We start from the raw sequence: 17,218 nt of genomic DNA on the forward strand, positions 1-17,218 counted from the left end.
AAGTAATTAAACCTAGACAAGATATTCAGTTTTACCGTCTCTATACGGCCTAACCACGATAAGCCTAATCTTTCCCACGCTTGCAAATCCTGCACAATTTTGGACCATAGTCCCCCATAGTTAAGCTGTAATAAATGTTCTAATTTAGGGCCAATTTTAACTCCTAAATATTTCAGGCTTTTATGAACTCCTTAAACGGAAATATCTTCTGTAACCTGTCAAATTGAGACGATGGGACTGAAACATTTAGCAATTCAGATTTCTCTACATTCAGGTGGTAGCCAGAAACAGCACTAAACCTAGTCAGTGTAGACAATAAATCTGCTAGTGGCAACTCAGGAGAAGAAATGCTAAATAAAACGTCGTCAGCGAACATAGAAAGTTTATATTCTTGATCCCCCACTCATAATCCCTGTATCTCTCCCTGTGATCTGATCGCCTCCGCTAATGGTTCAAGATAAAGGGCGAATAATAAGGGCGAGAGAGGACATCCCTGCCTCGTTCCCCGTTCAGTTTGAAACGGGGAATAACCCCCATTTACTTTGATACAGGCATTGGGACTCCGATACAGCTCCTTAATCCAGGTTGAAAAATTGCCTCCTAGCCCCATTTTATCTAATATTGCCAATAGGTAATCCCAGTGCACCATATCAAATGCTTTCTCAGCATCAACTGTGAGAAGGACCATGGGCACTTGTTCTTTCTGTCCTCACCATATCAAATCTAAAACCCATCTCACATTATCTGCTGCAGGCCTGCCAGGGACGAATCCAGTCTGATCGGGGTGAATTAAAGATGTCGCGACACCCCCCAGCCTATTAGTCAATATCTTAGCTAAAAGCTTCAAGCCTAAATTGATTAGCGATACAGGCCTATAAGACCCACACTGCGTCGGGTCTTTTCCTGGCTTGGCCAAAATCGTAATCCCTGCTTTATTGGCATGAGCTGATATTTTCCTGTCAGAGAGTAAATGGTTAAAAGCTCTAGTTAGGGGCCCAGAGACCACTGCGTTCAACTTTTTGTAAAAGCCTGCGGAGAAGCCATCCACCCCAGGGGACTTACCCATTTTTAAACCCTTAATAGCTTGCACCACCTCAAATTCCGTTATTTCCTTATTTACCATCACCTGTTGGAGAGCCCCCAGTTGCGGAAGATGAATGTCAGACAAGTAAGCCTGAATATCACCCTGTGAAATATCCTGTCGTCTGGAATATAATTGTTGGTAAAATTGAGTAAATCGGTCTCTGATGGCCGCATTCTCTGATAACATTTCTCCCTTCTCATTTTGAATCTTAAGTATTTGATTAAGACTCATCCGGGCTTTGAGGTCTAGCTAACAACCGACCTGCTTTGTTACCTCCCTCAAAGTATTCCTGTTTTGCCCTATCTAGTTGGTGTGCGATGCTTCTCAGATTGAGTTGTTCAAGATCGCTCCTTAAACATTTTAATTTAGAGCAAACTTTGGGGATCTGGGCTTCGCTTATTACGAATTTCCAATTTTCCTATTTGTTGGAGAATAGTAAATCTCTGACACTCTCTCTCCCTCTTAACATGGGTGGTGCGTGCGATAAGCTTACCTCTTGCTACCGCCTTAAGACAATCCCACACTGTAATAGGAGATATATCCCCAGTATCATTTTCTACGACATAGTGTTCCATTTCCTGATGAAATTGAAGTTCATACTGACTGTCTTCCAATAAACTCTCATTGAGTTTCCAAAATCTTTCCCCCCCTTGATCACCCAATCCCTGTAATGAAATGCTTATCGCTGCATGATCCCACCAGGTGAGCACATCAATACTGGCATCCTTTACAAAATTAACTAAGCTTTTATCTATGAGGAACATGTCTATCCTAGAATATGAACCATGTACCGCAGAAAAGAAAGTGTAATACTTCTCAGAGGTATGAATATGATGCCAGATGTCAACCAGATCCCGTTCCTTAGACATTTTCTATGCATCTTAGAATAAGCAGATGTACCCGTACTAGTATCCAGGTAGGGGTAGCAAGGCAAGTTGAAGTCCCCACCCACTGTCACCACTCCCTTTGCCCATTGTCTCAAAACGGCAGCTATTTTATCAATAAAGGGACCTTGGCTTGTATTAGGAGCATATATATTCACTATCGTGTAAACTTGATGTCCTATTTTGATTTTCAAAAGAATATAACGACCTTCCGTGTCCCGGATCACTGTCTGCACATCAACCATTATATTTTTTGAAAAAAGGATCCCAACCCCACTATATTTGCCTTTAACTATAGCCGCCACATAAAACTGAATTGGAAAATGATGAGAAGTCATCAGTTTCTCATGTCGCTTCTTTAGATGCGTCTCTTGACATAACAAAATATCCGTTTTGGCATTGAGAGCATCTGTAGCAAACGTTTACGTTTATAATGAGAATGTAGGCCCTTCACATTCCATGATAAAATTTTAATTGCACCCGCCATAGATAGGAACTCCCCCTATAGCCCTGCATACTATACACCAATCACACTTACGAGAAAATCTACCCCTCTTCCTAATCCGCCTACCTCCCCCAGTCCAATATAGTACCAATCCTCTAATCGCCCTTCCTCGCTCTCCCCCCCACCCCGTCCTCCCTCCCCTCCCCCTACTTCTTTAGAAGGAGTGATCACTCAAAGGTCTCCTTGGGAACCCGAATCTGACCCCTCAAATACTGAATGCCCAACTGGTAAATAACAAGCAGCATTAATAAAACATCACTCGAACTCTGTCCAAAACTTACAGCAGAACAATTAAAGTGTGAAGTCTCGAATGTCTATGGACCTCCAACTTTAAAAAGAGAAAGAACAGTCAACTTGAAAAAGATTGCAGATATAGAACTTCATCTGTTTGGAACCAAGGATGGAGTATTGCCTTCCGAATTCCTTTGTAGCCTCTTTCCTCCGGATTGCACCCTCTGCCATCTCTGAAGATGATCTCTCCGATCGATCTCTGCAGGCTGTGCTTCATCTCCTCCATGCAAGGGTGACATCCCAGCAGCGGCCATGATTTTCTTGGCATCTTCCACAGTTTGAACTCTAGATGTGGATCCTCTGATGGTGAAAGAGAGTCCAAAAGGAAAAAGCCACTTGTATCGCACCTCTCTTTTACGTAGAACCGCCACGATATCCTTAAACTCCCGCTGCTTCCTGATGGTATGAGCAGACAAATCCTGGAATACTTCAATAGGATATCCCTGACAAATAATGTCCTTCCTTTTCCTTGCTTGCGCCAGTACTCTTTCTTTAATCTGATAAGAGTGGAAGCACACTACTATGTCCCTTGGCTGATTACCCCGGGGTTTAGCCAGGGCTCTGTGGGCCCTATCCAAGATAACCTCTGATATTCCTTCCGGGGGGTTATTGTCAAACAGTAGCTGTTCACAGATATCTTTTACCACCACTGTGCAATCCATATAAGCAAATTCCTCGGGAATCCCCCGAAACCTCAAGTTGCCCCTCCTCGAGCGATTTTCCAAGTCGTCTACCCAGGTCCTTAGTTCTCTATTGGACTCTGGCAGTAGTTTCACTTCTCGTTGCAGGGACTCGTGCTGATCCTCCACCTCTTCTACCCGTTGCTCTGCCGCTCCCACGTGGTCTTCCAATTCCTCGTGGTCATGACGCAGCTCCCCAATCATCACCTTTATTTCTGCCTTCAGGGTGCCCACCTCCTCCTTAAGTTCCCCGAACCAGGCCTGAAAGTCCCCGCGGGTAAGAGGAAGCGAGTCCGCGGTGGAAATCGGGGGCTCGGGCACAACGCTCACCGCCTCAGGCCCAGTCTCACCGCCATTTTCGTGGGCTTCTCCCTCCTCCATCGCAACTCCGGGAGGCCGCGACCGCACTGGTTCAAAGGAGAAATGTTTTAACTCGTCTAATTTTTTTCTCACAGACATCCCGTGTATATCTCACAACCCGTCCACTTGTTTCACTGCGAAATTGGAGGTCCTGCTTACTAAACCTGCAAGTTTGAAGATCGGGTTCGGGAGCTCGTTCCCTAGGCTGCCATTCGGTGGAGTGACATCACTTCCTTATCTAGAGGTTTCTAAACCTCTCAGGAAGACGGACCGACTGTTTATACTCTATGGTGGGGGTAAACAGGGCGAGCTGGCATTGCAGGCTGTGGTAGCCCGCTGGATTAAGGAGGTTATCACGGCCGCGTATGCAGATACTGTGCAGCCGTTGTGTAGTCAGCTTAGGGCTCATTCCACTAAGGCTCAGCCAGTGTCATGGGCAGAATACAGGGGAGTGATGAGGTAACTGAGGTTCCTCTCCATTCTTACACACAGGACATGAAATTATCAATCCTGATACAGTGAGGATTTCACAAGAAGAAGAGCTGAAAACCCAAGATCCACAGGAGTCAGTGTCATGGGCGGAAGTTAGGTTGTTGTCACCCGTCGAGATTTGCCGAGCTGCGACGTGGTCCTTCTTACACAACTTTTCCACGCGTTACTGCTTGGATGTTCAGGTCTGGGAGGACGCAACCTTCGCGCGTGTGGAGTTGATCGGACCGCGGGCAGCCTCCCTCCCTGTTCAGGAGTTGCTTTTATACATCACACTGGTCGAGGATTAACCTGTCTGAATGCTAAGAGAGAAGAAATTACTACTTCCCTGATAATGTTAATCCACCTTCCTGCCCTTGGCTGCTATTGTCCTCCAGACTGGCTGCGTTTCTGGGGATTACTGGTAAGTGTCAGATCCAGTCTCCAGATTAGTGATATTACACTCCTTGCTGAGCTCAATGTTTTCCTGTTAACTAAGTGTTTGAATGGTTGTCTGTTAATAGTTATGATCATGTTTTATTTAGTTGTCCACAGTCTGCTTTTGCAGAGAATACTGGCGGGCTGATGTCAGTGCAGGGGTATATATACTGTGATGTCAGCTTTCCTCTGTCTCCATCTGCTGGTACAGGTGCATAACCTATTGGTTGTGGATTAACCTCTCTTCGTTAAGGAAAAGGAAATTATCAGTTAAGTAGTAATTTCTCTTTCTTTTTTATATCCCTGGATACAGGCCAAGAAAGGATAAATCCTGATCCTAATACATTATCGAGGATTAAACACGAAGAAGAGCCGTATGTCCAGGATTCCCATGAGTTAGCAGAGGGAGAAGTTACTCACTCAGGCACAGGTGAGAAATAACACACGCGCTGTACAGAGTAATAGGAGATATTACAGAATACAGGGGAGTGATGAGGTAGCTGAGGTTCCTCTCCATTCTTCCACACAGGCCATGCAATTATCATTCTAGTCAAACCAGAGGAAGAGCCAAATGTCTGGGATCCCCAGGAATCAGGAGAGAGAGAGGTTACTCACTCATACACAGGTGAGTAATAATAGAAAATACTGTACAGAGTAAGAGGGAGAATTACAGAGCACAGGATGAGTTGGCGACACACCCTGGGAAACTCATCTGCAGGTTTACAGCTGTTTACTGAGGGGCAGAAGAGGTAGAAATGCGGCAGCAGAGCCGTGTACCGAGATCTGTGTAGCCCCGCTTTGTAACACTTCCTGGAGGTCACAGGTACAGCTGGGTCCAGTGAGCTGCTGAGATGATATTCACATTTCATTGGCACAGTTTTAGAATGAGGACAGATATAATGATTATGGCAGGTCTGAGACTGAGCATCAGGGCAGATCTGAGGCTTACAATGGATATAAGGCTCATGATGAGAATGAGAGTCATGGAAAGTGAGAGGATCACGATGGGTATAAGCTCGCAGCAGGTTTGGAGTTCACATTGGTTATAAGGTTTATGTTGAGATTGAGGGTCATGGAAGGTGAGAGGATCTTGATGGATATAAGGCTTACAGCGGGTTTGAGTTCACAGTGGGTATAAGACTCACAGTGAGGGGCAAGATGGCGGCGTAGCCAGTCACGTAGACGCTGAGCTCTGATTTCTTTAAAGATTTTCTGCAACAATGCCCGCTAAAAGAAAAGGAAAACTACGGATTTTCCCTTCTGAATCCGAAGTTATGACCACTCAACGTTTGATTACATCCTACGTACCTGGTAGAACCATAGATACGGGAGAAGAAGGCTCCGCTGCAGTTTTCACTGAGGAAGCGGTGATTCTGCCAGGAGAGGTCACTCTTTCTCCCCCTGACCAACGGAAACCCGAATTAACTCCACTTCCCGAGAGCCCTCAGGCAGCTGAGTCGCAGGTCCGTGACGCGGTCGAGGCGACTCAGTCAGGAGGCGGCCAGAGGGCGGAAGGCAGCGACACCCCGAAGCTACTCTCAATGGGCCCTGAAACAGCAAGTAGCCAAGGTTTTACCGCGGCGATCCCGGCGTCTACCCCGACCTCGGAGAGGGAGGCAGAAGGGCTTGGAGGAGTGTCGAGTGGTCTCGAACGGGAAGGGTTGCTGGCGGGACTATCTCCTGTGCCGAGAACGGGTGAGTCTTTTTCCAGACCCCGTTTTCAGATGCCAGAAAGGCCAGACAAAATAACTTTGGAAACAATTTGGGAAATAATGGCTGCTCTTGTGAAGTCAATTGGAGTTTTTCAAGAAAATTTAGACGTTGTGGAATATAAATTGGTTGTTTTTGATACACAGATAAAAGAAATGAAACCGAGACTGGAGAAAGTGGAGAATGAGTCCGGGAAATTTCAAGAGTGTAATGTCAAAATCATAAAGGACTTAAATGTAGTAACAAGAAGGTTGGAATTTTTAGAAAATCATTCAAGGCATATGAACTTAAGATTCCTAAATTTTCCCAAAATCATTGGGGAACAACCTTATATAACTTTGACAAAATATTTAAAGGAGGTGTTGAAATTCAAAGAAGGTGAAATGCCATCAATTAATAAATTGTATTTTCTACCTATATCTGTTAGAAATAGAGCAATACAACAAAATCAGTCATTGGAATTAGATAAAGGTAATTTAACTAGATTTTTGGAAGACTCAACACTTGAACACTATGAATGTGCCACATTGTTAGTTTCCTTTATAATTGAGAAAGACATTACAGATATCATGAAAAGTTACTTTAAAAATATTGATCTTCAATTTAAGGGATCTAAGATACGAATATTTCCTGATTTGCGCCTTCAACCCAAGATAAGAGACGGGCTTTTCTAACCATGAGACCTCAAGTTATTGCTCTTGGTTTCTCATATATACTTAAATATCCTTGCAAATGTGTAGTAAAAACACCAAAAGAATGTTATATTTTCTTTTATCCTGAACAACTAAAATCCTTCTTGAATGCAAGAAGAGTAATTGTTACTTCTGGAGAAAAGCCTTAGTTGGGTCACAATTAGTAGATGGCTCTTAGTCTACGTAAAGCTAATTTCTTTGTGATTTCCTTGATATCTTCCAGTATTTAAGGGCCCCCAAGTCTATTTTAGATTTCAGAAAGGGGAATGTTTTGTTACAAGATATGTTTTGATTATAATGTGATGTTTGAATTTTTCTGTTTCAATTTCATTATATAAGTCACAAAGCATTTCTATTTTCCTGTAAAGTAAGTTTGTTTGACTTGCTTGTAAAATGTAAAAGTTTCAAAAATAAAATAATAAAAAAAAAAAAAAAAGACTCACAGTGAGACTGAAGGAGGGACTCATTCAGGCACAGTTTTATAATCTATAGTTCCCTGTATGTACCCGGATCAGTCCAGACCGTGGGTTAAGCCTCCCTTCCAGCAGATGGAGACAGAGGAAAAACTTGTAGGGTGCCCTCTATTAACCAGTTGCGCCCTCTGCGTCCCTTCACTATTTTTCTGTCTCCAGCAGATGAAAGTGGCAGAATCTGCAGTTCTCATTTTTAGAAGAAATTTAGAATTTGGGTTGGAAAGTTAGGGAAGACTTTGTTTCTGCTTCCTCCCACATTAATTTTATTCCTTTGAATGGATCGATTAAAAAAAAAAAAGTTTTGGGGAAGATTTTTCCTTTCTTTCTCTTTTGTCTATTAAAAAAACAGACATCTTGCATTTTCACCTGGTATTGACTGTATTTTAGTATCAGGTAGGTGGTTGTTAGATGTAACCTGGCTCGCAGGGGTGCAAGCTGATGGTCCAGCCTCTCCCCCTGCGCTGCAACCCGCTGCCCGGAGAAGTTCCTGCCTCAGGGCAGTACTGGCTGAGAGGCGGCATTCCTCAGCTGGTCTCTGTAATTGGTTGCAGTGTGGTTCCTTTGCTGTTTGGGAGCGGAGGTTAGACGGGCTTACCTGCTCCTGCCAGGCTTCGGGGGTGTATTTTTTTGCCGGCTTCGCTCAGCCGTTTTTCGCCCCCATGCCGCGTTCGGCGCGATGCTCCGCCTGCGGGGAGCCTGGGATGTGGCTCTCTCATGAAGGGATTTGCTCTCGGTGCCTCCCCGGTGGGGAGAGCTCCTCGAGAGTGGCGGATCGGCAGAACTTGCGGTCGCAAGTGCAGCTGCTGTCAGGGGGGTCGGCCCCGTACATGCAGAGCGCGGGAACGGCAACTATCTTGATTTCTGGGGCGGCTGCTGAAACGCAGCCAAATGGCGGCCTGCACACAGATTCATTTCCTTCACTGCCCGTTTTGACTCCGGAGGACCCCCCCCCACCCCCCGCTGGTGGGGCTGAAAAGGTTTTACCCGCTAGTGTGCCACAGGGCGGTGAGGATTCTGTCCGACAACGCCACCACGGTGGCATATATCAATCATCAAGGGGGAACAAAGAGTCGGCACGTCTCTCGGGAGACGGACAAGCTGATGAGCTGGGCGGAAAGCACTAACCCGCCTGGCAGCGTCTCACATTGCAGGAGTGGACAATGTTCAGGCGGATTTCTTGAACCGACAACGCATAGATCCCGGAGAGTGGAAACTATCCGAGGAAGCAATGGCGCTACTAGTCCGCAGGTGGGGGGCTCCCCATCTTGACTTAATGGCTACTCAACGGAATACAAAAGCTCCGTGCTTCTTCAGTCGAAGACAGGAGCATGGAGCGGAAGGGGTGAATGCTCTGGTCCTTCCTTGGCCCCTCGACATTCTGCTGTACGTGCTTTCCCCATGGCCTCTAATAGGAAAGGTGATTCTGGTGGCGCCGGAGTGGCCATGACGGCCGTGGTTTGCAGATCTAGTCATCCTCGCGGTGGACGGTCCGGTTCGTCTGGGCCACCTCCCGCATCTTTTTCGCCAGGGTCCAGTATTTTTCAACCAGGTAGATCGCTTCTGTCTTGCGGCCTGGCTTTTGAGAGGCAGTGACTGAGGAGAAGAGGTTACACAGAGGAAGTAATCTCTACCCTTCTTCGAGCCAGGAAAACATCCACCTCTATCTCTTATGTTCGTGTGTGGAAGGTTTTTGATTCCTGGTGAAATGCTTAGAGAAATCAGGGAAGCTAACCAATTTGGCAGTGCAATAATAATGGGAGATTTCAATTACCCCAATACATCAGGACTTGCTAGAGACATAAAGTTCCTGCATGTAATAAATGACTGCTTCATGAGCAATTGGTTCAGGAACCAACAAGAAAGGGATCTATTTTATATTTAATTCTTAGTGGAACACAGGATTTGGTGAGAGAGGTAACAGCGGTGGGGCCATATGGCAAAAGTGATCATAACATGATCAAATTTAAACTAATAACTGGAAGGGGGACAATAAGTAAATCTGCAGCTCTAACACTAAACTTTCAAAAGGGAAACTTTGATAAAATGAGGAAAATAGTTAGAAAAAAACTGAAAGGTGCAACTGCAAAGGTTAAGTGTTCAATAGGCATGGACTTTGTTTAAAAATACAATCCTAGAGGCGCAGTCCATATGTATTCCACACATTAAGAAAGGTGGAAGGAAGGCAAAACGATTGCCGTCATGGTTAAAAGGTGAGATGAAAGAGGCTATTTTAGCCAAAAAAAATCCTTCAAAAATTGGAAGAAGGATCCATCTGAAGAAAATAGGATAAAACATAAGCATTGTCAAGTTAAGTGTAAAACATTGATAAGACAGGCTAAGAGAGAATTTGAATTGAAGTTGGCCATAGAGGCAAAAACTCATAATAAAAACTTTTTAAAATATATCCGAAGCAAGAAACCTGTAAGGGAGTCGGTTGGACCATTAGATGACAGAGGGGTTAAAGGGGCTCTTAGGTAAGATAAGGCCATTGCAGAAAGACTAAATGAATTCTTTGCTTCCATGTTTACTAATGAGGATGTTGGGGAGATACCAGTTCCGGAGATGGTTTTCAGGGGTGATGAGTCAGGCGAAGTGAACAAAATCACTGTGAACCTGGAAGATGTAGTAGGCAAAATTGACAAACTAAAGAGTAGCAAATCACCTGGACCGGATGGTATGCATCCTAGGGTTCTGAAGGAACTAAAAAATGAAATTTCTGATCTATTAGTTAAAATTTGTAACCTATCATTAAAATCATCCATTGTACCTGAAGACTGGAGGGTGGCCAATGTAACCTCAATATTTAAAAAAGGCTCCAGGGGTGATCTGGGTAACTATAGACCAGTGAGCCTGACTTCAGTGCCGGTAAAATAGTGGAAACTATTCTTAAGATCAAAATCGTAGAGCAATATAGAAAGACATGATTTAATGGAACACAGTCAACATGGATTTACCCAAGGGAAGTCTTGCCTAACAAATCTGCTTCATTTTTTTGAAGGGGTTAATAAACATGTGGATAAAGATGAACCAGTAGATATAGTGTATTTGGATTTTCAGAAGGCGTTTGACAAAGTCCCTCATGAGAGGCTTCTATGAAAACTAAAAAGTCATGGGATAGGAGGCGATGTCCTTTCGTGGATTACAAATTGGTTAAAAGACAGGAAACAGAGAGTAGGATTAAATGGTCAATTTTCTCAGTGGAAAAGGGTAAACGGTGGAGTGCCTCAGGGATCTGTACTTGGACCAGTGCTTTTCAATATATGTAAAATGATCTGGAAAGGAATACGATGAGTGAGGTTATCAAATTTGCGGATGATACAAAATTATTCAGAGTAGTTAAATCACAAGCGGATTGATACATTACAGGAAGTCCTTGCAAGACTTGAAGATTGGGCATCTAAATGGTAGATGAAATTTAATGTGGACAAGTGCAAGGTGTTGCATATAGGGAAAAATAACCCTTGCTGTAGTTACACGATCTTAGGTTCCATATTAGGAGCTACCACCCAGGAAAAAGATCTAGGCATCATAGTGGATAATATTTTAAAATCGTCAGCTCAGTGTGCTGCAGCAGCCAAAAAAGCAAACAGAATGTTATGAATTATTATTAGGAAGGGAATGGTTAATAAAATGGAAAATGCCATAATGCCTCTATATCGCTCCATGGTGAGACTGCACCTGGAATACTGTGTACAATTCTGGTCGCCGCATCTCAAAAAAAGATATAGTTGCGATGGAGAAGGTACAAAGAAGGGCAACCAAAATGATAAAGGGGATGGAACAGCTCGCCTGTGAGGAAAGGCTGAAGAGGTTAGGACTTTTCAGCTTGGAGAAGAGACGGCTGAGAGGGGGATATGATAGAGGTGTTTAAAATCATGAGAGGTCTTGAACAAGTAGATGTGAATCGGTTATTTACTCTTTCAGATAATAGAAAGACTAGGGGGCACTCCATGAAGTTAGCAAGTAGCACATTTAAAACTAATCGGGGAAAGTTCTTTTTCACTCAACGCACAATTAAACTCTGGAATTTGTTGCCAGAAGATGTGGTTAGTGCAGTTAGTGTAGCTGGGTTTAAAAAAAGATTGGATAAGTTCCTGGAGAAGTCCATTACCTGCTATTAATCAAGTTGACTTAGATAATAGCTACTGCTGTTCTCACAGAACAAGCAGGATGGTAGTCCTCACATATGGGTGACATCAGAGGAAGGAGCCCAATCACGGAACACTTTTGTCAAAGTTTCTAGAACTTTGACTGGCATCTACTGGGCATGCCCAGCATGGCACTAAACCTACAGCCAGCAGGGGTCCCCCTTCAGTCTTCTTCTTTCCGCGCAGCAGTAGCCACGCGGGTTAAGGAGCTCCACAGAGATTCCTGACAGGAATTTTCGTCACGGAATTATGTGTCTCGGGTGCGAGCATGATGTCCTGACTTGCACCAAATGTGTCTTAATGACACCAAAAGGTCGCAAGGCCAGAATGGAGGAAATGGAACTTTTCTTCCGCGTTCAAACTCAGACGCCGTCCATTGCATCGACATCGTCTGACCCGGCACCGTCCACTTCGCGCCAGTATCTGCCACCAGCCGGTTTCCATCCAGCGTCGACGATGTCTCGGCCTTTGACTACCTCTACTCCCCTTCAGGACCGAGGGAATCGTAGAGAGAAACATCGGCATCGACACCGCAAGTCTCGGACCATCAAGGAAGGAAAATCTTCGACCTCGCCATCGTCCGAGCCACCTTTGAAGAAGCCCCGTCCAAAAAAGGCACTGACCCTTTCTGCAACCGGGTCACCGAGGCAACCCTCACCTGGACGGGTATTGGGAGCCGCGACTCTGCCTTTAACGGTGGTCCCTCCGGCTATGCCTCTGCCTTCTTCTTCTCTTCTGGAGCCGGGGCTGCTTGCTGCAGGTCTCCGTGAAGAACTGGACTGGATGGTTCAGGAAGCCATCGATAAGGCGATGCACCGACTCCACGTTCCTCCACCACCGACACCGGTGCCGATTGTGGAACAGACCAACGACCCGATTCCGGCAGCACTGGCACCGCTGCTCTCGAGGATGGAAGCGCTTCTAGCCGCTTTTCCACCGATGGATCCTGGGTCACCGATGGCTCCGGTGCCCTCCCCGCTTACCCTGTCATTGGGAGGGGAAACACCATTCCACATTCCTCCATCGGGAGTTTTACTGGTGCCTCAACCATCAATGCCGATGCGCCCATCAGCGCCACCGATCCATCCATTGATGCCCTCGATGCCTGCACCGGTGCCCTCGATGCCTTTATCGGTGCCTCCAGTACTTCCTTCGATCCTTCGGAACCTAGACCTGGACCTTCCGGAATACCCTCGTCCCGTCCTCCTCAGGCTTCTAGAGGGACAGGGCCTGATCCCTATGACACCTGGACCGATGATTCTTCTCAGGACACCGATGACTTGCCATCGCCACCTTCTCCTACTGAAAGAAGTAAACGTCTGGACTGATCTTTGGTACTACAGGAACGAAAATTAGCAAGTAAGAACCAATATTCCTTTCTTTTGGATCTCCTCAAAAAGAACTGGGAACACCCTGGCTCTGTTGCTCCAGTCAACAGAAAAGCTGATAGCACTTATTTGGTCCAGTCAGCCCCAGGTTTCCAAAAACCTCAGTTGGATCACCAGTCTGTAGTTGTAGAATCTGCCCAAAAAAGGGCAAAAAGATCAAAACCACACTCTTCCTTTCCTCCAGGTAAGGAACAGAAATTCCTGGATACCATTGGCCGGCGTGTCTTCCAGGGATCTATGCTTATCTCTAGGATCGCCTCCTACCAGCTGTATATGACCCAGTACAACAGGGTCTTATTCAAGCAGATACAGGACTTTGCAGAGTCCCTACCTCAGCAATTCCAGGAACAATTTCTCACCCTAGTGCATAAGGGTTTTGAGGCGGGGAAGCATGAAATAAGATCTTCCTATGATATCTTTGACATCGCTTCCAGGGTATCTGCAACTGCTATCTCGGCAAGAAGATGGGCCTGGTTTAAATCTTCGGACTTGTGCCCTGAAGTACAAGACAGATTATCTGATCTGCCCTGCATAGGAGACAATCTGTTTGGAGAACAGATTCAGCGGACGGTGGCGGAACTCAAGGACCATCATGAGACCCTTCGCCAGATCTCTCTGATGCCCTCTAATTATTCCTCGTAAACAACCTCGTAAACAAAAGCCGCAAGCAGCTCCACACCCGGCCCTGCTTCCGGTTTTTGACTCCTGCATACAGAGCAGCAGCCAGCTTCCACTGCCTCAGACACCAGTGGGAGGTCAATTATGCCATTTCAACAAGTGGCACACAATCACCTCAGACCAGTGGGTCCTCGCCATAATCTCACAAGGTTATCGCCTGAACTTTCTCTCCATTCCACCTGACTCCCCACCTCTACAGGCGTGGACAACATCCGACCACTCACTACTCCTGGAGCAGGAGGTCTCCCTCCTCCTCCGGTCCACAGCAATAGAACCAGTACCTTACTCTCAACAAGGCCTAGGATTCTATTCCCGGTACTTTCTAATTCCCAAAAAATCGGGAGGCGTCCATCCTATTCTGGACCTACGTGCCCTCAACAAGTACCTCCAACGAGAAAAGTTCAAGATGGTAACCTTGGTTTCCTTCCTTCCTCTTCTGCAAAGAGGAGACTGGCTCTGCTCTCTCTATCTCCAAAATGTGTACATGCACATTGCGATACATCCATCTCATCGCAGGTTCCTGAGATTTTTAGTAGGTCCCAAGCACTATCAATACCGAGTGCTCCCATCCGGCCTGGCATCTGCACCACGAGTCTTCATCAAATGCCTCGTGGTAGTAGCAGCCTTCCTCAGATCTCAAGGTGTTCACGTCTACCCCTATCTAGACGATTGGTTGATCAGGGTTCCCATTCAGCAAGCTGCTATGTCGTCCCTTCGTCTTACTTTACACACTCTGACTTCGCTAGGATTTCTCGTAAACTACGCAAAATCCTGCTTAGTCTCATCTCAAACTTTATCATTCATAGGAGCAGACTTGGACACCTTGCAGGCAAAGGCATTTCTGCCTTGACAGCGAGCTCTCACTCTAGTCTCCCTCACACACCAGCTACAGTCTCAGCGCCGCACGACTGCACGCCATTTCCTCATCCTACTGGGTCACATGGCGTCCTCAGTACAGGTTACCCAAATGGCCCGCTTGGCCATGAGAGTCATGCAGTGGATGCTAAGATCACAATGAACTCAATCCATTCATCCTCTGTCAACATCACCAACTCACTCCGTCAGTCTCTAGCCTGGTGGAAAAATCAGATCAATCTCCTCCAAGGCTTTTGCCCTTCCAGGCTCCAGCCCTCAAATAATTGTCACCATCGATGCTTCCAACCTCAGCTGGGGAGCACATGTCACCAATTTGCAGACCCAAGGAGCTTGGTCTCCAGAGGAAGCCAAACACCAAATCAATTTCCTGGAGCTATAAAGTATCAGATATTCTCTCAGGGTATTTCAGGATCGCCTTTCCAATCAGGTCGTCCTGATTCAGATGGACAACCAGGTGGCCATGTGGTACATCAACAAACAGGGAGGGACGGGCTCCTACCTACTGTGTCAGGAAGCGGCACAAATATGGGCGGAGGCCCTCTCCCACTCGATGTACCTCAGGGCCACCTATTTGCCGGGAGTGGACAATGTATCGGCAGAGAAGCTGAGTCGCACCTTTCAACCGCACGAGTGGTCTCTCAACCCCGCAGTAGCGGACTCGATATTCCAACAATGGGGTTACCCTCATATAGACCTCTTTGCGTCATCTCAAAACCGCAAAGTAGAGAACTTTTGCTCTCTCACTCGCAGCCAACACTATCAACCAAGAGATGCATTCTCCCTCTCATGGTCAACCGGTCTCCTATATGCATTCCCTCCACTTCCGCTTCTATCAAAGGCTCTCATGAAGTTACATCAGGACAGGAAACCATGATCCTGATAGCACCTTACTGGCCTCGCCAAGTGTGGTTTCCAATACTTCAGGATCTCTCCATTCGCAGGCCAATTCCCTTGGGAAAGAACCCGCTTCTGATCACTCAAAACGACGGGTGCCTACGCCACCCCAATCTTCCATTTTTGTCCCTGACGGCCTGGATATTGAAAGGTTAATACTTCAGCCACTTAACCTTTCGGAGCCAGTTTCCCGTGTCCTGATTGCTTCATGGAAGCCTTCCACGAGAAAATCTTACCTTTACAAATGGAACAGGTTTAAGTCATGGTGTTCTCAATCCCTTGATCCCTTTACCTGTTCCACCACGAAGTTTCTAGACTATCTCTGGCACTTGTCAGAATCAGGTCTAAAAACTTCCTCCATCAGAATGCATGTCAGTGCGGTAGCTGCCTTCCATAAAGGTATCGGGGACGTTCCTATTTCAGTATAGACCCTCGTAACACGTTTTCTGAAGGGCTTGCTTCACCTCAAGCCTCCACTGCGTCCTCCGGCCCCTTCTTGGGACCTCAACCTGGTTTTGGGTCGGCTCATGAAACCACCATTCGAGCCTCTCCAATCCTGTGATCTTCGCTATCTCACATGGAAAGTGATTTTTCTTTTGGCAATAACATCTGCTCGCAGTTAGTGAGTTACAGGCCCTAGTTACCTAACCTAGTTACACTAAACTTCTGCAGGACCAGGCAGCACTCCACATTCACCCTAAGTTCCTACCTAAGGTAGTATCGGAATTTCACATTAATCAATCCATTATACTACCTACCTTCTTTCCCAGGCCCCACTCCAATCCAGGAGAACAGGCTCTGCATACCCTTGACTGTAAACGTGCTCTAGCGTTCTATCTAGACCGTACAGCTGCCCACAGGAAAAGCACTCAATTGTTTGTCTCTTTCCAGTCCATCAAATTGGGGCAGCTTGTGGGTAAGCAGACTCTCTCCTCCTGGTTGGCGGACTGCATATCCTTTTGCTATCAGCAAGCAGGCATTCCACTTTAAGACTGTGTTAAGGCACACTCTGTAAGGGCCATGGCGACTTCAGTAGCGCACCTACGCTCGGTGCCGCTTCCTGACATTTGCAGGGCTGCTACCTGGAGTTCTGTCCATACCTTTACAGCCCATTATTGCTTAGACAAGGCAGGAAGACAAGATTCCATCTTTGGCCAGTCTATCTTGCGCAACGTATTTACAACTTGACGTACCAACACACTTCCGCCTGCCCGTTAGGGTTCAGGATTCCCTCTACCAAATTTCACCTTGTTCCTACTGCCTATAGCACATCTGGGTACATTTGGTGCATTTCTCGGACATCCTCAGCTCAGTACTCACCCATATGTGAGGACTACCATCCTGCTTGTCCTGTGAGAAAGCAAATGTTGCTTACCTATAACAGGTGTTCTCACAGGACAGCGGGATGTTAGTCTTCACGAAACCCGCCCGCCACCCCGCGGTGTTGGGTTCGTTACGTTTTCATATTTTATTTTTCGGCACTTCCTGTAGCTTTAAACAAGACTAAAGAGGGACCCCTGCTGGCTGCAGGGTTAGTGCCATGCTGGGCATGCCCAGTAGGTGCCAGTCAAAGTTCTAAAACTTTGACAAAAGTGTTCCGTGATTGGGCTCCATCCTGATGATGTCACCCATATGTGAGGACTAACATC

General features: G+C 46.1%; 1 protein-coding gene across 4 annotated transcripts in view; it reads left to right on the forward strand.

Annotated features, from left to right (window-relative positions):
• The window catches only part of LOC115083669 (oocyte zinc finger protein XlCOF6-like), a 41,089-nt gene that overhangs the window by 11,857 nt on the left and 12,014 nt on the right, over positions 1–17,218 (forward strand). For 2 of the 4 annotated variants that reach the window (XM_029587616.1, XM_029587617.1), the window contains exons 2-3: positions 5,024–5,140; positions 5,240–5,335. In XM_029587616.1, coding sequence (XP_029443476.1) covers positions 5,024–5,140; positions 5,240–5,335 — 213 coding nt within the window. The remainder of the gene's footprint in view (positions 1–5,023; positions 5,141–5,239; positions 5,336–17,218) is intronic. The other 2 variants (XM_029587618.1, XM_029587619.1) reach the window with 1 other exon arrangement.

The sequence above is a fragment of the Rhinatrema bivittatum genome, chromosome 2, assembly GCF_901001135.1.
Source record: "Rhinatrema bivittatum chromosome 2, aRhiBiv1.1, whole genome shotgun sequence".
Classification (NCBI taxonomy): Eukaryota; Metazoa; Chordata; class Amphibia; order Gymnophiona; family Rhinatrematidae; genus Rhinatrema; species Rhinatrema bivittatum.